Source organism: Scatophagus argus, chromosome 12, assembly GCF_020382885.2.
Source record: "Scatophagus argus isolate fScaArg1 chromosome 12, fScaArg1.pri, whole genome shotgun sequence".
Taxonomy (NCBI): Eukaryota; Metazoa; Chordata; class Actinopteri; family Scatophagidae; genus Scatophagus; species Scatophagus argus.
Genome location: NC_058504.1, coordinates 21,631,593 through 21,654,129, shown reverse-complemented (window position 1 = coordinate 21,654,129; position 22,537 = coordinate 21,631,593). Strand labels below are relative to the sequence as shown.

The following is a 22,537-nucleotide window of genomic DNA, read 5'->3' as shown; positions in this document are numbered from 1 at the left end:
AAATTTAATTTAAACAAATAAAGGTTTAGCACCCTGAAAATGAATTATGTTACATTAAAATGTCTAAGCTCACACTTACAAAAACAGTGAACACTGGTTAAGTGACTGCCTCGTGTCCTTAAGAAAGAATAAGTAGTCCATGTACATGTTTCATGACCCGTTCTCCATAAATATACACATGGTGGGCCAATACCCACAAAACATGCCACAATAAAGAATGGTCCTTTGCCGCGAGTGCAGTGGAGAAGGCAGCAGCCCTGGAGCTCTGCTTCAAGCAGGTCTCAAATCAGCGCTTGGGGAGAGCAAAACATATGTTAGCTATGTTATGGTTAGAATTAGCATCCCTGGTTTTCAACGGATGTGGGTTTGATCCCTTTGGCCTCCAGGCTCAATCAAGTCAATCTAAAATTAGTGGGCTGCCCCTTTCTTTCCGGAAGACAGATAATTCCCCCTTGATTGTGGACAAGGAAAATACTGGGAAAAGAAAACATGGCAAGGAACGTGCAGAGTGGGCGAGTCCAGAGTATGGACTTGACACGGTTATGGTTTCGACAAAAATAGTGACAGGTGCAGTGACCAGCAGTTGCCAATAAACAAATTCATTCTAAAAATACACTGAGGACAGGAATGGGAAAGCTGCGTCAGCTTTTAAAGCTGTAAGTGTTTATCACTGTGGGCATACGGTTTGTAATACCAGGGAACTCGATGCTTGAACTGGATATGACTGAGTCACTATGTCTCTTTGTTAGACAGAGTCAAGCTAATAAAAAACTGGAGGGGTATTCTTTTTTTTGAGTGGTGTGTGACATTTGATGGATATGTAGGAAAACAGGCAACAGTAGAAACCAACATGGAGGCCAGTGACAACATTTCAGTGGTTACATACTTTTACTTTTTAAAACTCAACACTGAGTGAATGATGTTCAAGTGCTGCTTTTAAGTAGATGGAGGCAAAAGTATTTATACACAAATGCCCAGAACTTCAGAACTGCCATATAGCCAGAAATGCTGGTGCAATTAGTGACTTTTAATAATAACTTTATTTATATAGTAGATTAAAAAACAGAGATTACTAAGTGCTTTGACAGACAAAACAAAAACAGTATACCCAGAAATATAAGAACAGAGAGCCAGACAGCAAGGGCAAACAGAAAAAAAGAAAATTAGATAAAAAGAATACATTATATAAGAAGAAATAAATATAGATAGATAGATATAGATAAAGAACAGGAGCAACAAAAGCAGCAAAAAGGATAAAAAGGAGTAAGAAAATACATCACATGAAAGCCAGTCCACAAATAAGGGTTTTGAGAGGTGATCTAAAGGAAGCCAAGTGATAGCTTCCTTTGGATCAGCGATAATGTGAGCCTTATCTTTTAAGGCAGGTTGTTCCAACTTTGCAGGGCAAATACATGATGACTTTCAGATTTAAACCTTGACTTTGGAGCGGTCAGAAGGATCCCACCTGAGAATCTAAGGCTGCGAACTGGCTCATATTTACAGCTTTAAAAGTCATCAGTAAAATCTTCAACAATTCTAAACAGGTAAGAGAGCGAATGAAAAGAAGCCAGGATCAGGCTAATGTGATGTGAAACCGAGGTGCTGCATTCGGAAGTAGTTGGCGTTTTGGTTTATGCCAGAAAGGAAGGAGTTTTCTCATGTGAGGCATCAGTAAAATGATAAGAGAGGGGATTATTGCTCAGTCTATAAATTTAAAGAAAATTCAGGACTTAGAATCTTTGTTCAAATGAAATCAGAATTTCCCCTCTGTGGGACTAATAAAGGCCTATCTTATCTTATCTTATCTTAAAACAGGATGTTTTTGCTTCTTTAACTACCTTTTCGTAGTTGCATCTTTAGGGATCACATAAGATATATGCAAACCATTTTGTTTTCTTTCCCTGTCACTCTTTTATTCTTGGGTGGATTTGTTTACTCCAAGGCTGGATGCTACAGGGGGGAAACTGCCAAAAATGTATCTTGAACTGGGCAACTCATCAATGGGCTACTGTGACTATGACCAAGGCAAAAGACACAGTCACCTCTGTGTCAGCAGCATTCAACAAGGCCCCTTCCATGAACAATGAGGCAAAGCTCATACTGGCCTGAAAGGCAAATGGGGACTCCAATAATTAGAGAGGGGCTCAGGAACCGTTAGGCCTGACCATTTCAACATGCAAATCACATCCGACTTGGGGACGGTTGGCTCCTTAGGAAACAACTGTAATACGAAGCCTGCTTACATGGTTTGGGTTTGTTTGTACCCTTGCTTTTCTGAAGGTGAGTAAGCAGTGACTGTGAATTCAAACAAAAATAATAATTGAAGCAGACCCTGAGTACAGTGTGGGTCATTTTCGAAAAGATACTGTAGACTTGAATACCATGCAGACAAGACTACAGAACAAAAAAAGGAAAAACACAGCAGCCTTGGCTGCTGATGTCACCGAATTCTCAAGTGTTTTTGTCTCAAAAAAAAAAAAAGAGGAAAACTAACACAAGAAATATATTGTGCTGTGCTATCCTGTTTTGTACATTTCCTGAAATCCAAGGTGTAGGATACAGGACAAATCCAGTTCGAGAGGGAAGGTCAGCCTTCAGAGTTCGAGGTCTGGAAAAAACATTAGGTGGAATGGAAGGCAAGGGAAGAGACAAGGTCTAAGTTATTTCCTCTCTTTTTCTTTTCTCTCCATCATTTGAGAAAAGTTTTTTTTCTTTCTTCTTTATCCTCCTTGGAGCTTCCCAGCCAACATTGCTGGGAAGGAAGCAATGACAAGAGGACTCAGGATGCACTTGTGTACTGCTTGTGCATCTGGTGCCCCCGAGTCACAGGGGTCAGGCAAAAAGTGTACGCCTGCTGTGTATCTATCTGTCTGTGGGTGTGTTTGTGCATTTCCTAGCTTTGATTCTTTTCAAACATTGGAATAAATCCTCAAGAGCAAAAAAAACAAAAAAAAAAAATCAATATAACTAGATGAAATTCAATTTGTTCCGAAAATAGATCTTATCAAATGTGTATGTGTGTGTGGTTAACATGAGGCTTCATGTACACCAGTTACACAACAGCTTGAGGTGAAAAGTTGCCAAGAGGTGTTAGGTAATCACCTGTAAAACAATAAGTAAGAAATAAAATCAGGAAGTTGAGCTTTACATAAAAAGTAAAAGCCCTTTTACTTCAAAGCCTATCCAGATAAGATTTTATTTCACACTGACTTCATTTTCTCACTCAGGAATAAATAAAGAAAGCTTTCAGGTTCTTCATGTGGGAAACAATATCTACAGAGTTGCTTTAATCACACAGGAACATTGCCAGGGAAATATTTGAATAGTTTTGTGATTCTTTGGCTCACTTTGCTGCCTATTTCTGGGAGTGCTGCCTAACCAGTTTGACCACAAAAAATAACAATAATAATAATAAACGAAAAAAAAAATCTGAAAATGTCTTGTGTATGCTCATTTTGCAATGAGAGCACAAAGACAAGTGCTCTGGGTCACTCTGCCAAATGAACACCATTACTCTGGAAGTGTTTCATGAATACAAGACTCAGTCTTTTGTGAGGCCACTGTTGAGAGGAACCCTGTGGCTTTCCTCAGGTGCTCAACGTTTCCCTGAAGCCTTCCAAAGCAAGCGTATTGGTTAACCACCCAAACCACTCAAGCATAATGCAATCTCCGATTCACAACACACAAAATGTATTGGCAGCAGTCCATGGAACCTAATCCAGGAAGGGGAAACATTTCTGCAAACAGACTCTTGCTGAAAACGTCTAATGAATGGTTTTCGTCTATTCTGAATGATGTGGAGTCTCCAGGATTTTTCCAAATTTCCCTAGTTTGTGTTTTTTTGTTTTCCTCATTCCAAACTACCAACAAGGGAGCGGGCTAAACAGACAGTGCTGCCTCTATGCACGAGGACTTTCTGAACACAGAAGGCAGCTGTCCTGGAATGTGCACTGGCATACAAGCAAGCTCTGAAATTACGGCCCTGGCCATTGCTAAAGAAAATAAAATTGATGCAATCTGTAGAGCATGCAGCTTTTAATTAGTGGCTTCCGTCTCCTAATTGGTTTCTCTCCGCTTCCCTCCGCCTTAATTCGGGATTGGACCAATTGGCCGTGCTGCATTTAGTATGCTTTGTTTGTCTTGAGAGAAACCGTACTCCGTAATCAAGGCGCAAAATGAACGTTTTCAAGGGCAGCACAGGCAAAGAGCACAGTGAACAGCCTCATTCTTTTTTTAGTTTTCATCAAATAAATCTGTACAGATTGTGGGACCAACCAGAGGAAAAGTCTCATGTTGTACGCATAAGTTGTTCTGACAATGTAGAAGAATGAGGAAATAGTTTAGGGTAAGACCATACATACACTGTGCATCCAACCCAAGACAAGTTTAAATTGCTTGATTACAAACACTACTGACGACGTGAAGCATTATAAGCAACTCACAGCTTCTTGTCCTGAGACAACCTTATACTTGGGCAGAACGTGTATTTAACACCCTTGCGAGAATGTATAATGCCCCATTCATGCAGAAGCTGAGTTTTACCTTTGCTATAAGAGCTCTGCATAATGGCTTGTGGAAGACGCATTATCTGAACGCAAATGTTTACCCATGACCTAACAACTCAGTCATGTTTATTGCACGCAACAAAAGCTAACTGCGAGTGAAAACACACAGGAGATGACAAAGCTAAAGCTTACTGTGGTATGTTTATAGCTGGGTATGTGGTCTTTTAGTGGGTTCGTGTCAGAGCGTAGATGAGTAAACACTCCCATGTAGCTTTCCATTCAAGGTGTGCGAGCATGGTATGGAACGCAGGTAAGCCAACGACGGACATCTCTCAGAAGTGTTGACCTGGCTTTTAATGAGAACAAAAAAGTGGAAGCAAAACTGCTGGAAAGTAGCTCCAAAATTGTTAAAGCAGGCAAGAGAGGATCAACTGCCGGTTGCAAAACACGCTTGGTTTGATAACACCAATGAAATCTCTTCCCTAACAACCACTGCTGGACTTTGAGTATGCTGGAGAGATAAGTGTGGGAAAGGAAAAGAAAAAATACAGAATCAGAAAACAAGGGCAGAGGAAAAGAAGATAAAAGGAACACCAAGCAACTAGCTGGCGGCTGACGGCTTACAGCACAGACTTCGAGGAGCTATCATTTGAGGTCAGGGACAGGTCTGGTTGCCCAGCACTACTGGATTCTCACTCAGACACACACTTTTCCTGTGTCATCCTCTCTCATGTTTACTGTTATAAGCCAACGGCCACATTTCACTGTTACTGTGGCAACTTGAAGAAATTTACTCCTGCATAGAAATCACATTCTCCACACAGCAGCGAAGAGGCCAGGCCTGAGCTGCAAACAGCATTAAAATGCATTGCATTAAAATACTAAGATTACTCAAATGTAATATGTTGATTTTTGACATTTTAAAGTTGAATTTTACAGGACTACTTAAGGCATATAGGAATAGTTTTACCTTTGCCGTTAGGTGTTCTTTGTTCCATCCTTCATTACTGCTGATTATTGATAGGTTACTGGCAAAGTAAAACCCTTCTGCTCTTGCAGTTGTGGCCAAGACAACTGTGTGAACTATGGACTTAAAATACAAACTGATGGCACAGACATGCCTTCTGTGTAAATGCCCTGAAAGTCGAGTTAGCTTAACTTTTCCTCCAAAGAGTTTATATTAAAATGCCGCATTTCACCTAGAGATGCTTTACTTAAACTTACAACAAGTTTACTGGAAACTGCGAAAAACATGGGTGCCTATAACCAAGATAAGAGTCTGTTTTGAAGTATCTTAAATCAAATCAAATCAGCGTCAAGGGGTCTGTATTTGTTTGTATCTGCCTGGAGCTAAATTAGATGCAAAATGCAAAAATGTAACTTCATTTTAGATAAGCCAAACAACATAGCAAGCGTGTAGCTGGGGTCTATTAAGCAATTTAGGGCGTAACATAATTCCATGCAACATTTAGCGATGAAACAAGACACAGATCGCCCATGGATGTAAGTAGTCCCTGAATTATGAGGGGCAGAAAATAAGAGAGGCGGAGGAAGGAGGAAAGGTTGGGAGGGGAGGGGGGGAACCGGATAAGTAATAAAGATGATGGAGATATAAGAGAGAGAAGAAAAGGGGGACGGAGACTGTGAAGGATTCCAGAAAAGAAACAGAGCTGAGAGTTCCTCCATTCTGATTTCGGTCTGTGACCAGTAGGTTTATTGCTCAAACGTCCCTCTCTCGCTCTCTCTGTCTGTTTACAATTACCGTGCCGCGAATGAATCTTCCACGAATGACCGCTCAACTGGCAGCCCTGACTAGTCAGGAACAAGGGAGCTATTAGTGGAGGAACTGAGGAAGGAAGGAAGAGGGGAAAGCCAAAGGGAAGGCAGTCCAGCTCAGGGGCCCAGAGAGGGAGAGGAGGGGAAGGGAAGGAGGGAGGGAGCAAGCAAGGCAGGGAGGCTTAGTGGAGGGATGGATGTGGGGAAGCAGTGCAGAGGGATCAGTTGAGTTATACAGCAAAGAGAGAAGGGCGATAGAGAAGGAGGGCACTTTGCATCTCCCTGAGGCGATCTGCTCTACAGGAGTAAAAATCCCAGAGGAGGTGGAAGAGGAGGAAAAGGCCGTAGCATCTCCTCATACAGGCCTGCCTCCCCCTCTTCGGCCAGCAAGGAGAGGAGATAAAAGAGATTAGTTCTGCGGTCTGGCCCGAAGGACAGTGGACCAGGCAACCTCTGAAATTCTTTCATTTCTGAGGCAACAGGATTTAGGATGGGACCTCCCCATGGCCCTTTGACACAAGAAATACATGAGAGCATTTCATGGGTGTGACACTCTCTCAACCCCCTCCATCCCCAAACCCACCCATGTCAAAGGTTTTTTTTGTTTTTTTTTGCTTTTTGTGCATGAGAGTGCTTCTGGGGACTTCCTGACATCCATTAATTACACTGACTTCAGACATGACATGTGGAATAAAAAAGAAAAGAAATGTTGGTTGATTACCCTTTTCTGAGACACCAACACACATACGTGCAAAAACACATACACACAAAGGTACAATCTCAAACCTATGAAACAGCTGCCTTTCACACGGTCATTTATCAAGCTGAGCCTGTGAGAGAGGAAATGAAGTGACACTGCGTCGTCATCCTCTTTCCGATGCATCTGCCAAGTTCCTGCAGCAGGGCCGTTGGGCCTCAAAGACCTCAGACATGTTCTGTCTCACTTTACTGTTATATCTCTATCTGACCTCAAGGGTCCAGCTGTAACTATCATAAATGCTTCTGTTTAATATAATCTAATTCATTTGCAGTTTTTGAAGGAGACAGGCCGGTCCACTCATCTTTTAATGCTGCATTTTTGAATGATGGAAGCAAAGACGAAAGGGAAGTAGAGAAAACAGAAGCCAGAAGGACTTAAAAGAACTGAATCTTGTGCCAACAAGCATTGGTATGGTTTTCCTGATAGTGATTTATAAGCCTAAATCAAAGTTAAGATGCAACAAAGTCAAAGATTTTCTGTTAAGCCAAATGACATTATGATGTTGGGTATGGGTACTGACACCGTGCTCACATAATAAAATGGTCCCAACATCCCAAACCAACAGTGGCTTACCATCTTTACAATGATCACGTTGTCACACTGCCGACATTTGGGTTCAACAATGTCCAAAGTTGCCAGCTAAAGTTTAATCAGCACATATGGATTGACTTAATACTTAATTAATTACTTAACTTAATAATTTTAAAACCTCACTGAGTTCAAGTAATCGGCTTAGAGGCCTGCGACAACAGATCCTGACATAACTTTAGCACTCTCATTCAATACAGGACTGTCTCCTTTTTCTGGCACAGCATACAGTAATAAAACAAAGCATCCTGAATGTGATCTTTTTTCTGTCCTCAGCCTGTCACTGTATCAAGGGGCAATTTCTATTGTGCAGTGCGTTCAATATTGTCAAAAATAATTCTGAACTCAAACTTTATCCAACATTATTGCTTCCATTGATAAAGACCATTTCATATTCTTGTAAAATCATTAGCTGCAACACTAATACTAATGTTAATTGTTCCTCTATAGCAAAAAAAAAAAAAAAGACAGCTCAGCTCATATATCCAAAGGAATTTACTTAACCATATGCTTAACCAACACTGATACATACATACAGCTCCAGTACATGGAAACACAACTCCAACTCTGACAGCCAAATGGCCCCCCTCACAGAAGGCACTGGTGGGATTGATTTCATTTCAACTACAATGGGTAACTTAAATCTTGATGAAGATGACTGAAGCCGGCAGAGGATATACATTGGGATACCGTTACTCCCCCGGCCTGTCCAGTGTGCCTCTGAAATGACTGCAGTAAATAATAGACCATTTGTTTAGCCATTCTCCAAACACAAGACTGGACCTTGTAGAAGAGAGCAAAAAAAAAAAAGCACAAACCTGCTTTTTATCACAGGAAAAAAGGAGACACACTGTAGCTGCTTTTGTGACATCACAACCAGCCCCCCCACACACACACACACCCACTCCCCACCTTCCAACTCCCATTTCAAATCCCCCCAAAACTTACACCTTATCCACTTGTAAGCAGCTCTTAATGTGGTGTTGAGATCCCCAGAGCAGAGAGACAGGCTCAGGGAGCTTCAGCAGGGGATATTTGGAACATACAAAGGGGGTATTATTTGTTGCACCCCTCCAGCTGGCCCCCTACCAGCTTCTATTCTGTATGTGGGTCTGACTGTATCCCGACGGTGGCGAATGATGACTCCTTTTTACTCCCTGGTTTTTACACAGACCAGACAAAGACCAAGCGGGTTGTAAGTCCCTTCAGACAGAGATGGGGACTCTACTTGAGCCGTCATTACTTGGCAGTCCCACTTTAATTACAGAACACAGTTGTACTCTGTCATTAAAAAATAGGTTACAATTATTACGTCCTGCCTAATAACATTACCAATATTTTCCTGTTAACCTGAGTAACTTTAGTCCTTATCCCACCACCCTCTCTATATTTAGAAAAAAAGATTAACACAGCCTGCAACATTAGAATCTGAACCACTGGAACCGCAGAATTGCTCAAAACCATGATGTTCATGTTGGACGTTACTACACATAAAAAATGTCAGCTATGTTATGATTAGATAGGCAAGTTCTTTTTTCTTTAAGTAGAACCTCAGTACTTGGTCTATACTGTAGCTGTACGTTCATGCTACAAGGCAAAATACACTTATTGACTTTAAAGTAAAACTTTCACAGTTTTTCATATTGCATTGCAATATTCTGTTTACTATGATCATGTAACAAGCAACCAACCAATGTACCAACTGTATGCTAAAAAATAAAGGAGTGATAATGCGGTACATGTTGTTCCTTATGGATATGCCGTGTTCTAAGCATGCAGCGGGTGAGAGACTTGAGACTCGACCTGGTCTTCAGCTGGTACACATATTGCACTAATGTCTAAATGTAATATCTGTGCTGTAAAGATTATATTACATTGATGTCACAGTATTCTAGAACAACTTTTAGGCAATTGAGTTACTGAAGGTTTTTGGGTTACTCAAAACTTGGACACATTTCCCTCAAGCCTTATTGTCTTCGCTGTATTTTGCAAGTGTGTTTAAATGGAGGCATGATGCTTCTGGTATTGGTGAGACATGAAATACAATCCAGGAAGGGACAGGATTTTACAACTTTGGACAGTCATTATGTTGGCAGTTGTCTTGTTGTTCGTCATGAGGAAAACAGAAGTAATGCAGAACTAATTCATGTTTGAGTTATGTAACTGACTTGGAAACGCGTATTAGTATGTATTTAATTGTCACTGCAGCAGTCTCTGCAGTTCAGCAAAACATAAAAAATACCTTTGCACAGGTACACTACCTGCATCAACAGACTGATCGTATTCAGATAAATCGGGCCAAAATCAGCGTGAACAATTGAATTTTCGTAAATTACCAAGAAATCAAAAAATGGATCTAAGCATCTGGCAGCACCTCTGCCTCCACAGCCCACTAGACAGCACTCTGAGGCCCACAGGTTAAGAACAGCTGGTATAAAGAGCATAGAAGGATCTTTGTCATTTCATAAAGTCGGAACAACAGAAAGATGATAAGAGAAATACAGAGAAAGACAGAGACGTTGATATAAAAAGAGTAAAATATACTAGCTCTGCAGCAGTATTGCAGGAGGGGGTTAGAAGCAGCATTTATGAGAATAAACGAGATTTCCTGAACTGAGAGCATTCCAAGGGCGCCGGTGGTCTCGGCTTGCCAAGAGGCAAGACGACACATGCTGGAGATGTCTGCCAGGTAGCAGAGCACAAAGAGCCCTCATTTCCTCCCTATCCCTTGCTCCCTCCTCCCCCACCCCCCCTCACCCCCTAACACACACACACAGACATACACCCCTCCCTCCACCAACCCTGTGTCTTCCTCTCTTTAGCTCACCAAAACAGAGGAGTAGCTGACGGAAATGCAGGGTGTCTTTTGATTTATAAGTGGCATATCTTATGCTTCATATTGTCACCTCAACACAGAGTGTACACTGAAAAGAAATGGAAAAGAAAGAGTAAAAATAAAAAAAAATGGATCACCAGCTAAACTAACACAAAAGTTTCTGTCAAGATCTGCACATTTTCTTTGACTTCCATTTTCTGAAGGCGTCTGTGAGCATAATAGGTTACGTCTGGCTCCTTCTTGATGGCCTTTCTACTGTGTACCGTACATGCCAGAATAGAAGTTTCTGTGACACTGTATGAAATTGTTTTTTAATTTAATGAAGTTCACTTGCTGTTGCACTTTCCACCACTGAGAGAAATCTGTTTGTGGCTGAATCACCACAGTTAGTCCGGTCTTGCAGGGTTTTTTTTCTGTTTGGTCGGATTGGAGGCTTTTTGTGGTGGTATTCTTGTATGCACACATGTGTAAGCTGATACTAATACGGCCCTTGAAGTTTGATACTTGCCTGGGGATCCTGCTCCCCCAATGCTCACAAACACACACACACACACAAACACAGAGCTTCCCAGAGCTCATCCATCCCTAGCTGGTATCCAATTACCTGCTTGCAAAGATACACGCATACTTTTTGTTTTCGTATGCCACTGTTGCTTCACTAAGCCACAAGCCAAAACTCTCACTCTGCCCTCTCATTACTGCATCTTAGAAACACAACCGGAGCAGGAAATACTTTGAATACTCTCAAAACAGGATGGTGTCGAAGCAAAAAGAGTAACACCAGTACTGCATTTGGTGGTTAATGCAGAGAACTGTGGGTGAAAACAGTAAAAAAGAAAAGAGCATTTAGGCAGACACACACACGCGCACACACACACACACACACACACACAGCCACAGTGTGGATAATATCGACAGCTCAGCTCGGCTCAGCTTCAGCAGGACACCCTGTACTGTGGCAGTGGGGCCCTATTCAGAACTGTGCAGTCAGGAAAAAACAGTGAATAAGCTCTAATCCTTTAAGACAGCACCAATAGAGATTCCATCATGCTTGGCTCGTCACGAGAGGAGAGCAAAGCTTGGGAGATGATAATGTCAGTCCAACACAAAATAAAATATGGCCTGTTTTGACTGGCTGGCTTATAGCCGCTCTTTTAGCCAGGAGTTGTTTCCTGTTGAGTGGAGGCATGGCTCAGGTGGAGGTTTCTGCCAAAGAAAAGGCAAAACAAAAGGTATTCACAAAGCAAAAGTCTGAGGATCCTCCGATGCCCTCTTGTGAGGCCGAACAACAAAGACAGAAATGTTTTGAGTGTTCATGGGAGGCTTTTCTCACTTAAGTTATAATGTATAGTCTTTAAGGAGGTAGGAATTAGAAGGTTTTCATACTGCCAACACACTCACACACTCAAAAGCATAACATGCATTAGACACACACATGCTGCTTTAGGTTACCTTGGAGTTACATATGGCTACCACTGGTGAAAGTATGATTAGTTAAATAACTGATTAGTCAAATCAAAGAAAACTAATCAGTAACAGTTTTTGATCAGCTGTTGTTTCCAAAGTCAAGAATGAACTTCATTCATCACTTAAAAAATGTATAAAACATTTGCTGCATTTCTCCATTTTACATCTTTGTTAGGGATGCATGATAGCATCAGCATGTCATCAGCATCAGATGATAAAGGCTTTAAAAATAAATATCATCAGAATCAGCTCAGAATGAGCATTTTGAATTAATTAAGTGCATATCGAAAAGCATTGCACATCTGAGTCTGCCTGTGGGCCTTCGTGATAAAAGTTTTCTTAATAATATGTACATTCCACTACAACTGAGACTAGATGTTCAAAATCATGTGGATAACATCATTCATCAAGTATTACGCTGTGAGAATAAGGAAGAGTTTAAATGGATAGTTAACACATTGCACACAGAAATGAGCTCCAATCACAACTCAGCCAAGAGAGAGTCGAGATCATTTTCTTTGTTACGGGTTTATAACTTATTTGACACTTTATCTGCAGTCATGAGGAGGAAAACCCCACTATTCTGCTTCACCAGGCAGGTGACAACAAAAGCATGAGACATTTGCAAAACACTGATTAGGATCTGGGACACCAGCATGTACGAATAGAAAGCCACAAACACGCGGGTGCAAGTGCGCACACACACACACACACTCAGTAAGGTTGTAGTTATAATATAAAAATGCTATGCTACTGTATGACAAGCAACCACTCACCACCATCCAAAATAATCATTAGCAAATAAAACGTTGCCATTATTATTACAACTGGTTCCAGCATTACGGTGGTTTATCAACATTATGCTGTCACATTTCATGTTGAGAGACAATTATGTTCATTCACACACCTTTATTTTGAAAATCATGGGTCTGTCTCCGCTTCCTTCCCTTTTCTTCTCTTTCTGCACCCCCTCTGCATCATCTTTGCCTTCCCGGTCAGTCTCAGACTGGTTACAAGACACTGCGATCTTTCTTGGTTAATATAGTACATTAGTAAGTCTTATGAACTAACAGTACCTGTACGTCCATATGACTGGCTAATGAAGCATAGTACGCTCCAACTGCTACTCACACCGGCAGATATTTTATGCATCAATATGACGGTAGTAGATCTGTGTGTGTGCCTATGTGTGTGAGACAATCATAATGGATTTAGGCTTTCACAAAGCGTCTGCAGCATTTTATTCTCTTCATTGTCTTGTGCAAATATTTTTCAGTTACTTATAGCCACCATGAGGATTTACTTTCTTCACTACTCATTACATATAGCCATTGTTAACACACTTGTCTTCATCTCAATCAGCAGTCATACTGATTTACATGTTAAATGCTAATGTTAATGTTCTTTGTCTTGGGCCTCTTTGCGTGGACTGAATGCTTCCTGCTGAGATGCTGTAAGTAGAACATATGCACTTAAACTCTTACTACTACTGCAAATATAGAATTAGCATTTTGTTTCTGTGTCATATGATCCAAAAGGGAAAGGGGGGGGGGGGGGGATCAAAGCTACAGTTAGCCAATGTCTGAATATTTATAAAGTGGTCCACTAATTACAGTCTGGTGGAATTAGCTTGTGATTACAATTAGTAACACGCAGACTGGGTTGGAAAACACTGGCAGACGATCAGGCAGCTCAAACGGGCCTGATGTTGGGTATTTACTTTATATGACTCGTGCTAAAGCCCAGTAGGCCAGAGAGGGACTTTGTGAATTAATGCAACCATATCAACACAAACCTGCTTGTTAGGAAGAAGACACAGAGCCAGACTGACTGTACAAAACACAGAATGGAGAGGTCCAGTTAATGGATTTAAATGGTGAATATTGTATAGCCTTCTGTGCGAACGTGAAGACTTACAATTATAAATAGCAACCATGAAATAGTCACATGTTGCACTATTACAATGCTGGCTTGTGTTGCTGGAAGTATGTATTAGACCACAGGACCATGAAGGCTCACAAAGTATCTCACAAGGCCTCGGCTTTCAGTGCCATACATCACACTGCAGAGCTATTTCTCAGTAAGTGGAAAAAAAGGGATAGAATAACTAAATAACTGGTAAATCCAGAAGCTGGAGCGGCTCTATAGTGTAGGTTGAACAAAGCATCATAATTTAACATGACAGAATAATAAATAACGCCCATCCGCTCAGCTTTCAGCCTGTTTAATGTTGGTAAAATTTATTTAGTGTGACATGTTTCCTTCTGTTGCCAGCCAAAAAAAGGTCAGCTACATCTGACATTTAGTCATCACCTTTATCTCAGAAAGGGGACCTTGTTTCATTATCAGTACATACTTTTTCCTCTGTGGGAATTGAACCTCTAACTGCAGATCTTTTATAGTTTATCCATTAAGCAACATATGGGCGGGGTTAAACTATTATTTTTTTTTTTTTGTATTTTTTATGTATATCTAAGATTGTGTTTTCTGTTAAGTTTTTAATCTGTAGGAGTTCTCAGTGTTGAACATGTATGTCAAAAGGGCTGACTCATGTCAAGTTTGGCACCATCTCCTGTTCAGAAGCCAAACTACAACACTAATGACTCCCAGAGCCACAAGTCTTGAATGTAAAGAGGGGAGAAAACCTAATACAGCATGTGAGTGGACAAAAAAGACAATATGCTCTGAACCACTGGTTAACCAACTACACTGCTGGAAGGTGAGACAACCCATGGCAGGCCAGCAAAGAAAGGGCTTGCTGATTTTTTCATCACTTGTCATTTGCAGTCAGAAATAATCTTGATTTGCAGCAAAAGCCACCTGGCACTGTATCATTTTGCGATTTGGGTGTCATATATTTGGAGAAAAGCTAATTTTAGTGTATTATGGCAAAATCTGGCAAACAGTAGGTCTGTTCTCAGGAAGGAAAGTATTACGACCATTTATTTGTTGTCATTCTTCCAACATAGTAACATGCCTGAGGAGCTGTTAGGTGACTCAAACAGCATTTTGGCACAGTTTCACCCATAACACAGAGAGTGAAACTGGGAAAGAGGAAATCTGTTAGCAGTTGTGCAACTGTGCATGTTGTGATTTGTCAGTAAAATTATAGCTTAATATATTATATATAAATATATTTATATTATAAAATATAAATATTGAAAGTACCTTTTCAGTACCTGGTATGGATGGATGGATCTTGTGTCCTCAGGAGGACATTTGTGAATCCTCAAGAAAATCAATTTGGTTGACTGTGAGGTTATTGGACAAGGTGCTGGATGACAAAGGGTTAGCCTTATCAGTCAACATGGTGGTTCAAAATAAATGCTGACTCAGTCAATTGCTTGTAATTTTTCCACTTTGAGATTGAAATAGTATTCTCTATGTTATCTTGAACAGCTACATAACCCGCAAGAAAGACCCAAAATGCAGTTGACAGTTCCAGAAAGTGGAGCATTCTCTGGTTCAATCCAAAGCTTCAATGGATTTTCTGCTTTTGTCTTTTCGCACGCGGAATATATTTGGACTGTCTGCCAGACATCAGGATGGACGAACTGTCCTATGAATTCCAAATCTACTGCCTCTGTTTTGTTTTCGCCCCACGATCTGATAAGAGCCCAGTTGGTAACTTCTGGTCCCAAACAAAGACCCATCTGCTAGTAATCTTCTCCACTGTAAGCACTCCTGCTTGCTGATAAAATGGATGAAGCCCAGCCGTCATTAGGGTCAACAAATAGGCTATTCAGTGAAACAACAAACCAACACTATCTTTCCTGAGGATTAAGCCACCAGTGGATTCACAACACTAATAAACTGAGGGAGGAAAAAAAAAAGTGGTTTGTCACAAACTGCAGATGGTAAAATGGACATTTTGTTAGAATGTGCATATTTGTGTGTATGATCAACTACGTGGAGAGCTGCTCGACAAGCATGATGACAGGCGGTCCTTCCTACCGCACGGGCTGGATAAATATTCCTGGTGGTGCTAATCAATCACCAGAGCAGGTGTCGGCAGGTCAGAGGTGGGCTTGGCAGATTGATGCTACCACTGTTAGACTACTTCAATTACAACTACTGCAATTAGAAATGCAGTGGCAGATGATGTGAAGTCAAAAAAGGGCACAAGAATAGAAGAGATATTTCTGGCTAGTTTGCAGTTATGAATCATGTGCATTACATTTATCACTGCTGTGATATAAAGGCGAGAGGAAGCCCTGGAACTTTGTGTGCTCGTGTGAAAACAGTTTGCTATCTTTTGTTATCCGTTTGTTAGGATGTGATTCAGCCGCGTTAGTCACATTATGTGCGCATGTTGCTGCATACCTGCTCATGTTTGTCCCTCATGTAATACAAAGGCCAGAGGAAGTTGGAGGACTTTGTGTATGTGCAAAAGAACGGATGTCTTTGTTACAAAAGTTAAGCTTTGGTATTATTACAACTTTGGGCTTCGTTAGTTTGTATTTAAACAGTACTGCAGAAACTATGTCCAAGAGAAAAGACCCTCATTTTTCATCTAGAGCAAATACAAAGAAACTATCAGCTTTGCCGTCATGGATGTAGAGAAAATATTTTTTTTTTTAAAACTGCAACACAACAGAATCATTTTCACAATAATAAAACAGAGAGTTGATTGACAGCAAAGCTAAATTCAGGCTCAGCTCTAGAGGTGTTGTTAATTTTAAGGTGAGGTATATGAATTTTAATTATTGTCTCATGGATTAGAACAAAAATGTTTACATTTAATATTTAATGTAAACATTCACATTCCGGCTAAAAGACCATAACATAAAACATACTGCAGGCCTAACACTCATTACTTGTATCATTTATGCTTTATACCATTTAACTTTATTCAAGATATCGAATTAAAGGCATTGTGACTGTGGAGCCACATGGGAAAGAGCTTCCTAAGAGACCCTGTTTAAACTTGAAATCCACTCTGTCCTGTGCCCCTGTTTCAAAGATGGACAAACACAGTCTGCTCCTTTCAAACTAAAGTAAACGTCACTTTCTACCCTCTCTTCCTCCCGCCATCCCTCCCCCTCTGTCCATCAAACAGCTGAGACCCCCAGGAGCCTCCTCTGCTTAACCAAGAGTCGACAATGACTTCATTGACACCCAAGCGTCCCATTAATCTTCATTTGTCCCATCATATCCTGCCATTGGTATGGAAATGCTCACCCATCTCTGGTGAGAACTGACAGTCAGCCTCAGTGGTGGCAAAGGGGCGGTGAAGGTGGATAGGGGTGGCCTATCAGTCCATTTGCCAGCTTCGTTTCCTAATGTACACACACACACACACACACACACTCACACACGGTGGGGGGTACAGGAAGGAGGAGGTAATCTGATTTCTCAGCTGCCCAGGAGACCACTTCCTGAGAGGGAGGCCAGCTTGTGGAAGGACACCTGGGGTTTCCCATCTGTCCACCCAGGGGCTTGACCCCCTCTACCTACTGTTATACAACTTTCTTTCTCTCTCTTTTTCGTCAGACACACACACACACAGTCTCAGACTGTTTCTTCGCCTCCACACCACTAATGGAGTTTGAAATGAGACAGCAACCAGTTGCAGGGGTGGAGGAAGTTTCTGTCAGTCCCCCACTACAGCAATGGATCAATTCTCCACAAGTGGGCTGGTAATGTGGTAGGGAGTGTTTGAGGAGGGGGTTACACAAAATTTGTATGTGGGGGATTTCTCTCCATGGAGTATCTCCATGTGCTGCTGGATTAACAATAAGCAGTTAACAGTTTACAGAAAACAACTGCAGATGTGCCTGTGCTTGTCACTCTTTTGTTGGCTGTGATATTTGAGTATTATGTATGAAAATGAAGTTTTAAATAAAAGGATGTTTGCATGGGAATGGAAATGGCAGATGTATGGAGATGCACAACTAAGTCAGTGCACTGACATGGGTATGAGTAAATTTCGGCAGTAATATGATGTCTCAATCAACATGTAAATTAAAAACCTGTTTTCTGTAGACTTCTAGAAGTGAAATTATGACTTCTTCACTTTTACTCCTACATGTAAACTTATGAATAAAAAATATGAGAGATTTCTTCTGACTTTATTAGGGTAATCAGTTGGGACAAAGAGCACAGGCCTCTGAAAGAATTCCCTGAAACTCAAAAAATTTAACATGAGACATGATCCCAAATGCTTGTCTTTCATCAAAAGTTACACAGACGGTATTTTCCCCTGGAAAGAGAACTTTGTTTTTGCCAGCATTTGTGCTTCCTGAAGGTCTTCTGTAGAGGTGATGAGTAAAAAGTTTGTGCGACTGATGTCATGATGGACAAAAATATCACCACAAGAAACAAGAAGCTGACAAATTCCTAGAATTGTTGAATAGCTGTAAAAATATTACGATAATGACATATGAGGCAATCATTTCATGTGTTTAAGTGCTGTTAATATTGTCACATTTTAATGATGGATATGCTATTTTATAATCACCACTTCCTGAGAGGATCTTAAATAATAAAGTATACTTAAAGTGAGTTTGGGAGGAGACCCAAAGATAGAAACGTGGAAGAAAGGCAGAGACAGACGGCAGCCTGAGCAGGCGCTGAAGCACTGCAACATTCTCCTTTCCTGTGTTCTTTTTGACAAGGCACAGACTCCAGCTTTGATCAGCACTCAGGAAATTTCATTAGGACGGAGATGGGCGGATAAGAGTCCAAAAAAAGCTTTTGTAGATGGGAAGAGGAAAGGAAGGAGATAAAAGGGTAGAAAATAGAAAATGGATGGGTGGAGGGGTAGAGAAATAAAAAGACTGATCGGAGCATCTTCAATTTCTCAAATTGTCATGGAGAGAAAGAAGACAGAAAGAAGAGATAAGTATTTGACTTCCACCTGGAAGTCAAATTGATTGTGTCAAAACTGAAATGAATTACAGCTGTGGCTCATTAACCAAAGTATTGAGCAAAGTGAAATTTTGACTAAATGATTTCATAGCAATCAATCCCATAGTTGTTACAATATTTCAGTCTGGCCCAAAGCAAAGGACCAACTGGCAGAGAGAGAGAGACACGCACATGGCTACAAAAGATGGAGGAGAGATAAAACATGTAGATAAGAGCCTGTCAGAGCCGGGAAAGAGATCCAGAATCAAAGCAGCCGAAATTATTCAAGTCAAGCACTGTTTGTTATTTGGGATTTCAGCCATATTTTACTGCTGGTGTTCTGCATGAAAACTAATTCATGTAGTCTGGATTGCATCTCAAATGTTAACATCTATGTCTTTATACCCATAAACCGTCAGACTTTTGGAACTATTTTTCCTTCCACCATGTCACCATTAGCCACCATTTGAACTCTTCGAGGAGGACAGAAAGCTATTTGGTGCCATTAGGCCAAGCAAACAACATGAGCAGCATCTCTAGGTAGACTAAGTCATTCCAAATATGATCAAAACAAATGCACCCAACACCAAACATGGTGAAAAGATGCTGTAGCACCTAATTCAACCGCACCACAACAACGCAGTGACAGCATCCAAAGAGAGAGTTGAGGAAGAAAAACTAGAGCAAGCGACCTTTAACCTTATCAATCATGTAAAACAGAAGAAGGGAGGGAAAGGAGGAGGCAAGAGAGGCAAACACACAACATCCCCTCAACCTTATCAATCACAGACCAAAGAGGTGGAAAGAGAGATAAAGACAGAGAGCCGGCATCTGTTTACCTTATCGATCATGTCAGGGCGGTTGGTGGCGGCCAGCACTGTGACATCTCGGAGCTGCTCAATACCGTCCATCTCTGTCAGGAGCTGAGCCAGGACCCGGTCGCCTACACCGCCGGAGCCCGAGGAGCTGAAGGAGTGGATGAGAACGTAAGATAAAAAAATCAAGAGAGAGGGAAACAGATGATGGGCGATTGAATGGATGGATGGATAATGGAGGGGGGAAATGGATTGATGTAAATTGGTCAGAAAGTTGGAAAAAAAAAGGAAATTAGTGATGATGTGAAGTGATGAATTACAGACAGATGATGGATGGTTGATTTGGAGGGAGGACAGGCAGTGTGCATTGTAAAGAAATGAAAGGAACAAGGCTGAAAAGAAGAAATATGTATAGAAAAATAAAATGGATAAATGGAACAAAGGAAGGAAAGAGACAAACTGGAAAATGAATGTGTGATGGATGAATGAATGCATGGAAGATACAAATATGTGGCAGCATCAAAGTTCTTGCTCACAGGATTCCAATACAACACTTGCCTAAAGCTTCTCTCATTTATTTCTAATGTGTGCTGTATTACGTAACGAGGAAAATCATCCAGCTCTTGAATAGTCCTAGGGAACTTTTCAAATGTTTCACTGACACTCTCATAGCAGCTTATTTCATTAGAACAATTAAAAAAAACCCAAAAAACAGGATCTGGCAACAAAAATGAGCTTTTCTGCCAATGACGTCCTACTGAACTGCAACTCAAAACAAGGCACCAGAAAATACGTCATCCCACTCAAATAAAGAAGCCTTCCTTCAGACAAAGTTAACAAATATGTCACCTTGTTTGGACTTGCACCGCTGGAGTTTATCCCACCCAAGTTTCAATACTCTAAAATCAGTTTAAGATGTTGCAAGTGCAATATATAATCAATTTGTCAGATTTTCATGAAATTATATGCACTCAAACTAGCCCGAGCCAGCTAAAAGCCACCTTCAAAACTTTCTGTTCATTGTTCCACTTCTGTGGAGAATAACATGTAAAAGCTTGTTTCCCAATCTCTGGATTAGTATGATGGTTTTCGATGACCAAATCTCAGAATCTAGTGCTGTGTGTACTTGAGCTAATGTGAAAAGATTAAGTAATATATCCAGGTAGATATATAACACACACTGCTGTTCTCTCCCAGCTCTCTCATAATGCGTTCTAAAGGCCGGAGGCCAGAGAGACTGCACTGAGAGGTTTAAGAGTGGAGTGCAGATAAATCATATCAGCACAGGCCATAAAGGATAAAAATGCTGATGGGACAGTTTGGACCAATACAGGCCTTATTTCTATAAAGGAAAATACCAGTTTTCCTTTGAAAGACTGAAAAGCACAGCTTGACATTTAGAAAGAAAGCTATCCATAACAGGATGCTCAATCAATTTGAGTCCCAGTAAGAGTGGTCATATTCATTTCACTGGAATTGTTTTTCAGCTTGTCAACACAGCAGGTCTTTATCGGAGTTCAAAAGTAATTCAGATCAATTAAAGTTTGCTGTACAGAAACAAAATCCGAATGTAAATTTTGAAATTCCTGGTGTGAAGATTTAGACAGAAGCTGATGTGTTTTCACGTTTTGTGGAGCTGAGACGGGCGCAGAGGTAGAAGTTATATCAGGCTTTGAATGCATCATTAATATTTTAAATAAGATGTGCTGACAGTAAGACAAATATAATACAGAATATTAACGGTTTATCCTTTGAAAAATATCAATTCATCAATGTATTAGTCTCTGCATTACATGGTGGTTATTTTCCATAACGCAGTGCAGACAGCCAACCTTCTCAGCTCAAACGCACACACACACACACACAGTCTCTGTTGACAGAGCCAGCGGAAGTGCCAGACGTCATTAGCAGAGACAAGGCTGCAGAGGAGCACAAAGGAGCTCTGTCATGACATATGAGGGGAGAGAAAGAGAGACGGGGAGTGAGTGAGAGAGAGAGGGGGAGAGAGTTTGGGTGGTGATAGTGGGGAGAAAAGGAAGGAGGGAAGAGGATTAAGGAAAGGAGGACAGAGCAGTGAACTGGAGAGAGCAGGAGTATGAGAAAGATAGAGAGAGAGTATGAGGTGAAAAATATGGGAGAGAGGACAAATGAAGGTGGTGAGAGAAAGTGGGGCAATGCGGGGGTGAGAGGAGATGTCAGAAAAAGACAAAGAGCCACTACAGAAAGGGGGGAGAAAAATGAGAGGAGAGACAATGTGGAAAGAAACAGAGAAATGTAAGGAGAGAGCGCTTTGAACTTTCTCGTGATTATCTTCTGTTTTCTTTTCTAGGTCCTCTGTCAGGAATGCACTTCACTTTGATTTCTGCTGCAGTCAATCAATTTTCTCTTTTCTCTGTCTCCATCTAACATTCATTCTCGGTTTTCGACTATCCTACTTTGCACACACTCTTCCTGTCTTTTTTTCTGTCTTCTTCATTTCATTGCACCAGTTTGGACTCGTGGCAGGTAGGCTGACAGATTTACAGGTGCTTCTCATCTCCTGCCTCGAGAGGAAGAAAAAAAAGAAAGACACACACGTACACTACACAGCAGAGCCGTCTGGTTGTGTCAACACTTTTGAATTCTTGCTGGCGTTTGTGACTTCACTTCACTTCATTGATTAAACATGGCAGGAAGTGAAGACCAGTAAATAACCTTTATAGATCGACGCTAAGCGCATTTTTTAAAATTGCGAGTGGCCTCAAGGCGCAGGTCCAAGCCTCGCGCCCATCGCAGCCAGCTGACGAACTCTCACGCTGTACTGAATTAGTGGTGAAAGCTGGCTGCAACAGGGTGAAGAATCAGAGCGCATTCGAAAAACTGAACGATAAGGAAAGAGAAGCTCAAACATACTGAAAAAAGAAAAGCCTAGAGAACTTGTCACCGGCAGGAAACTGATTAA

General features: G+C 41.0%; 1 protein-coding gene across 2 annotated transcripts in view; it reads right to left on the bottom strand.

The window, feature by feature from the left end:
- spata5 (spermatogenesis associated 5) overlaps nt 1–22,537 on the bottom strand; it is a 105,257-nt gene that overhangs the window by 51,894 nt on the left and 30,826 nt on the right. Inside the window, exons 15-16 of one of the 2 annotated variants that reach the window (XM_046405847.1) lie at nt 19,621–19,747; nt 17,421–18,184 (exon numbers count right to left, since the gene is read on the bottom strand). In XM_046405847.1, coding sequence (XP_046261803.1) covers nt 18,107–18,184; nt 19,621–19,747 — 205 coding nt within the window. In that variant the 3' untranslated portion in view covers nt 17,421–18,106. Of the gene's footprint in view, nt 1–17,420; nt 18,185–19,620; nt 19,748–22,537 lie in introns of those variants that run through there. The other variant, XM_046405846.1, reaches the window with a different exon arrangement.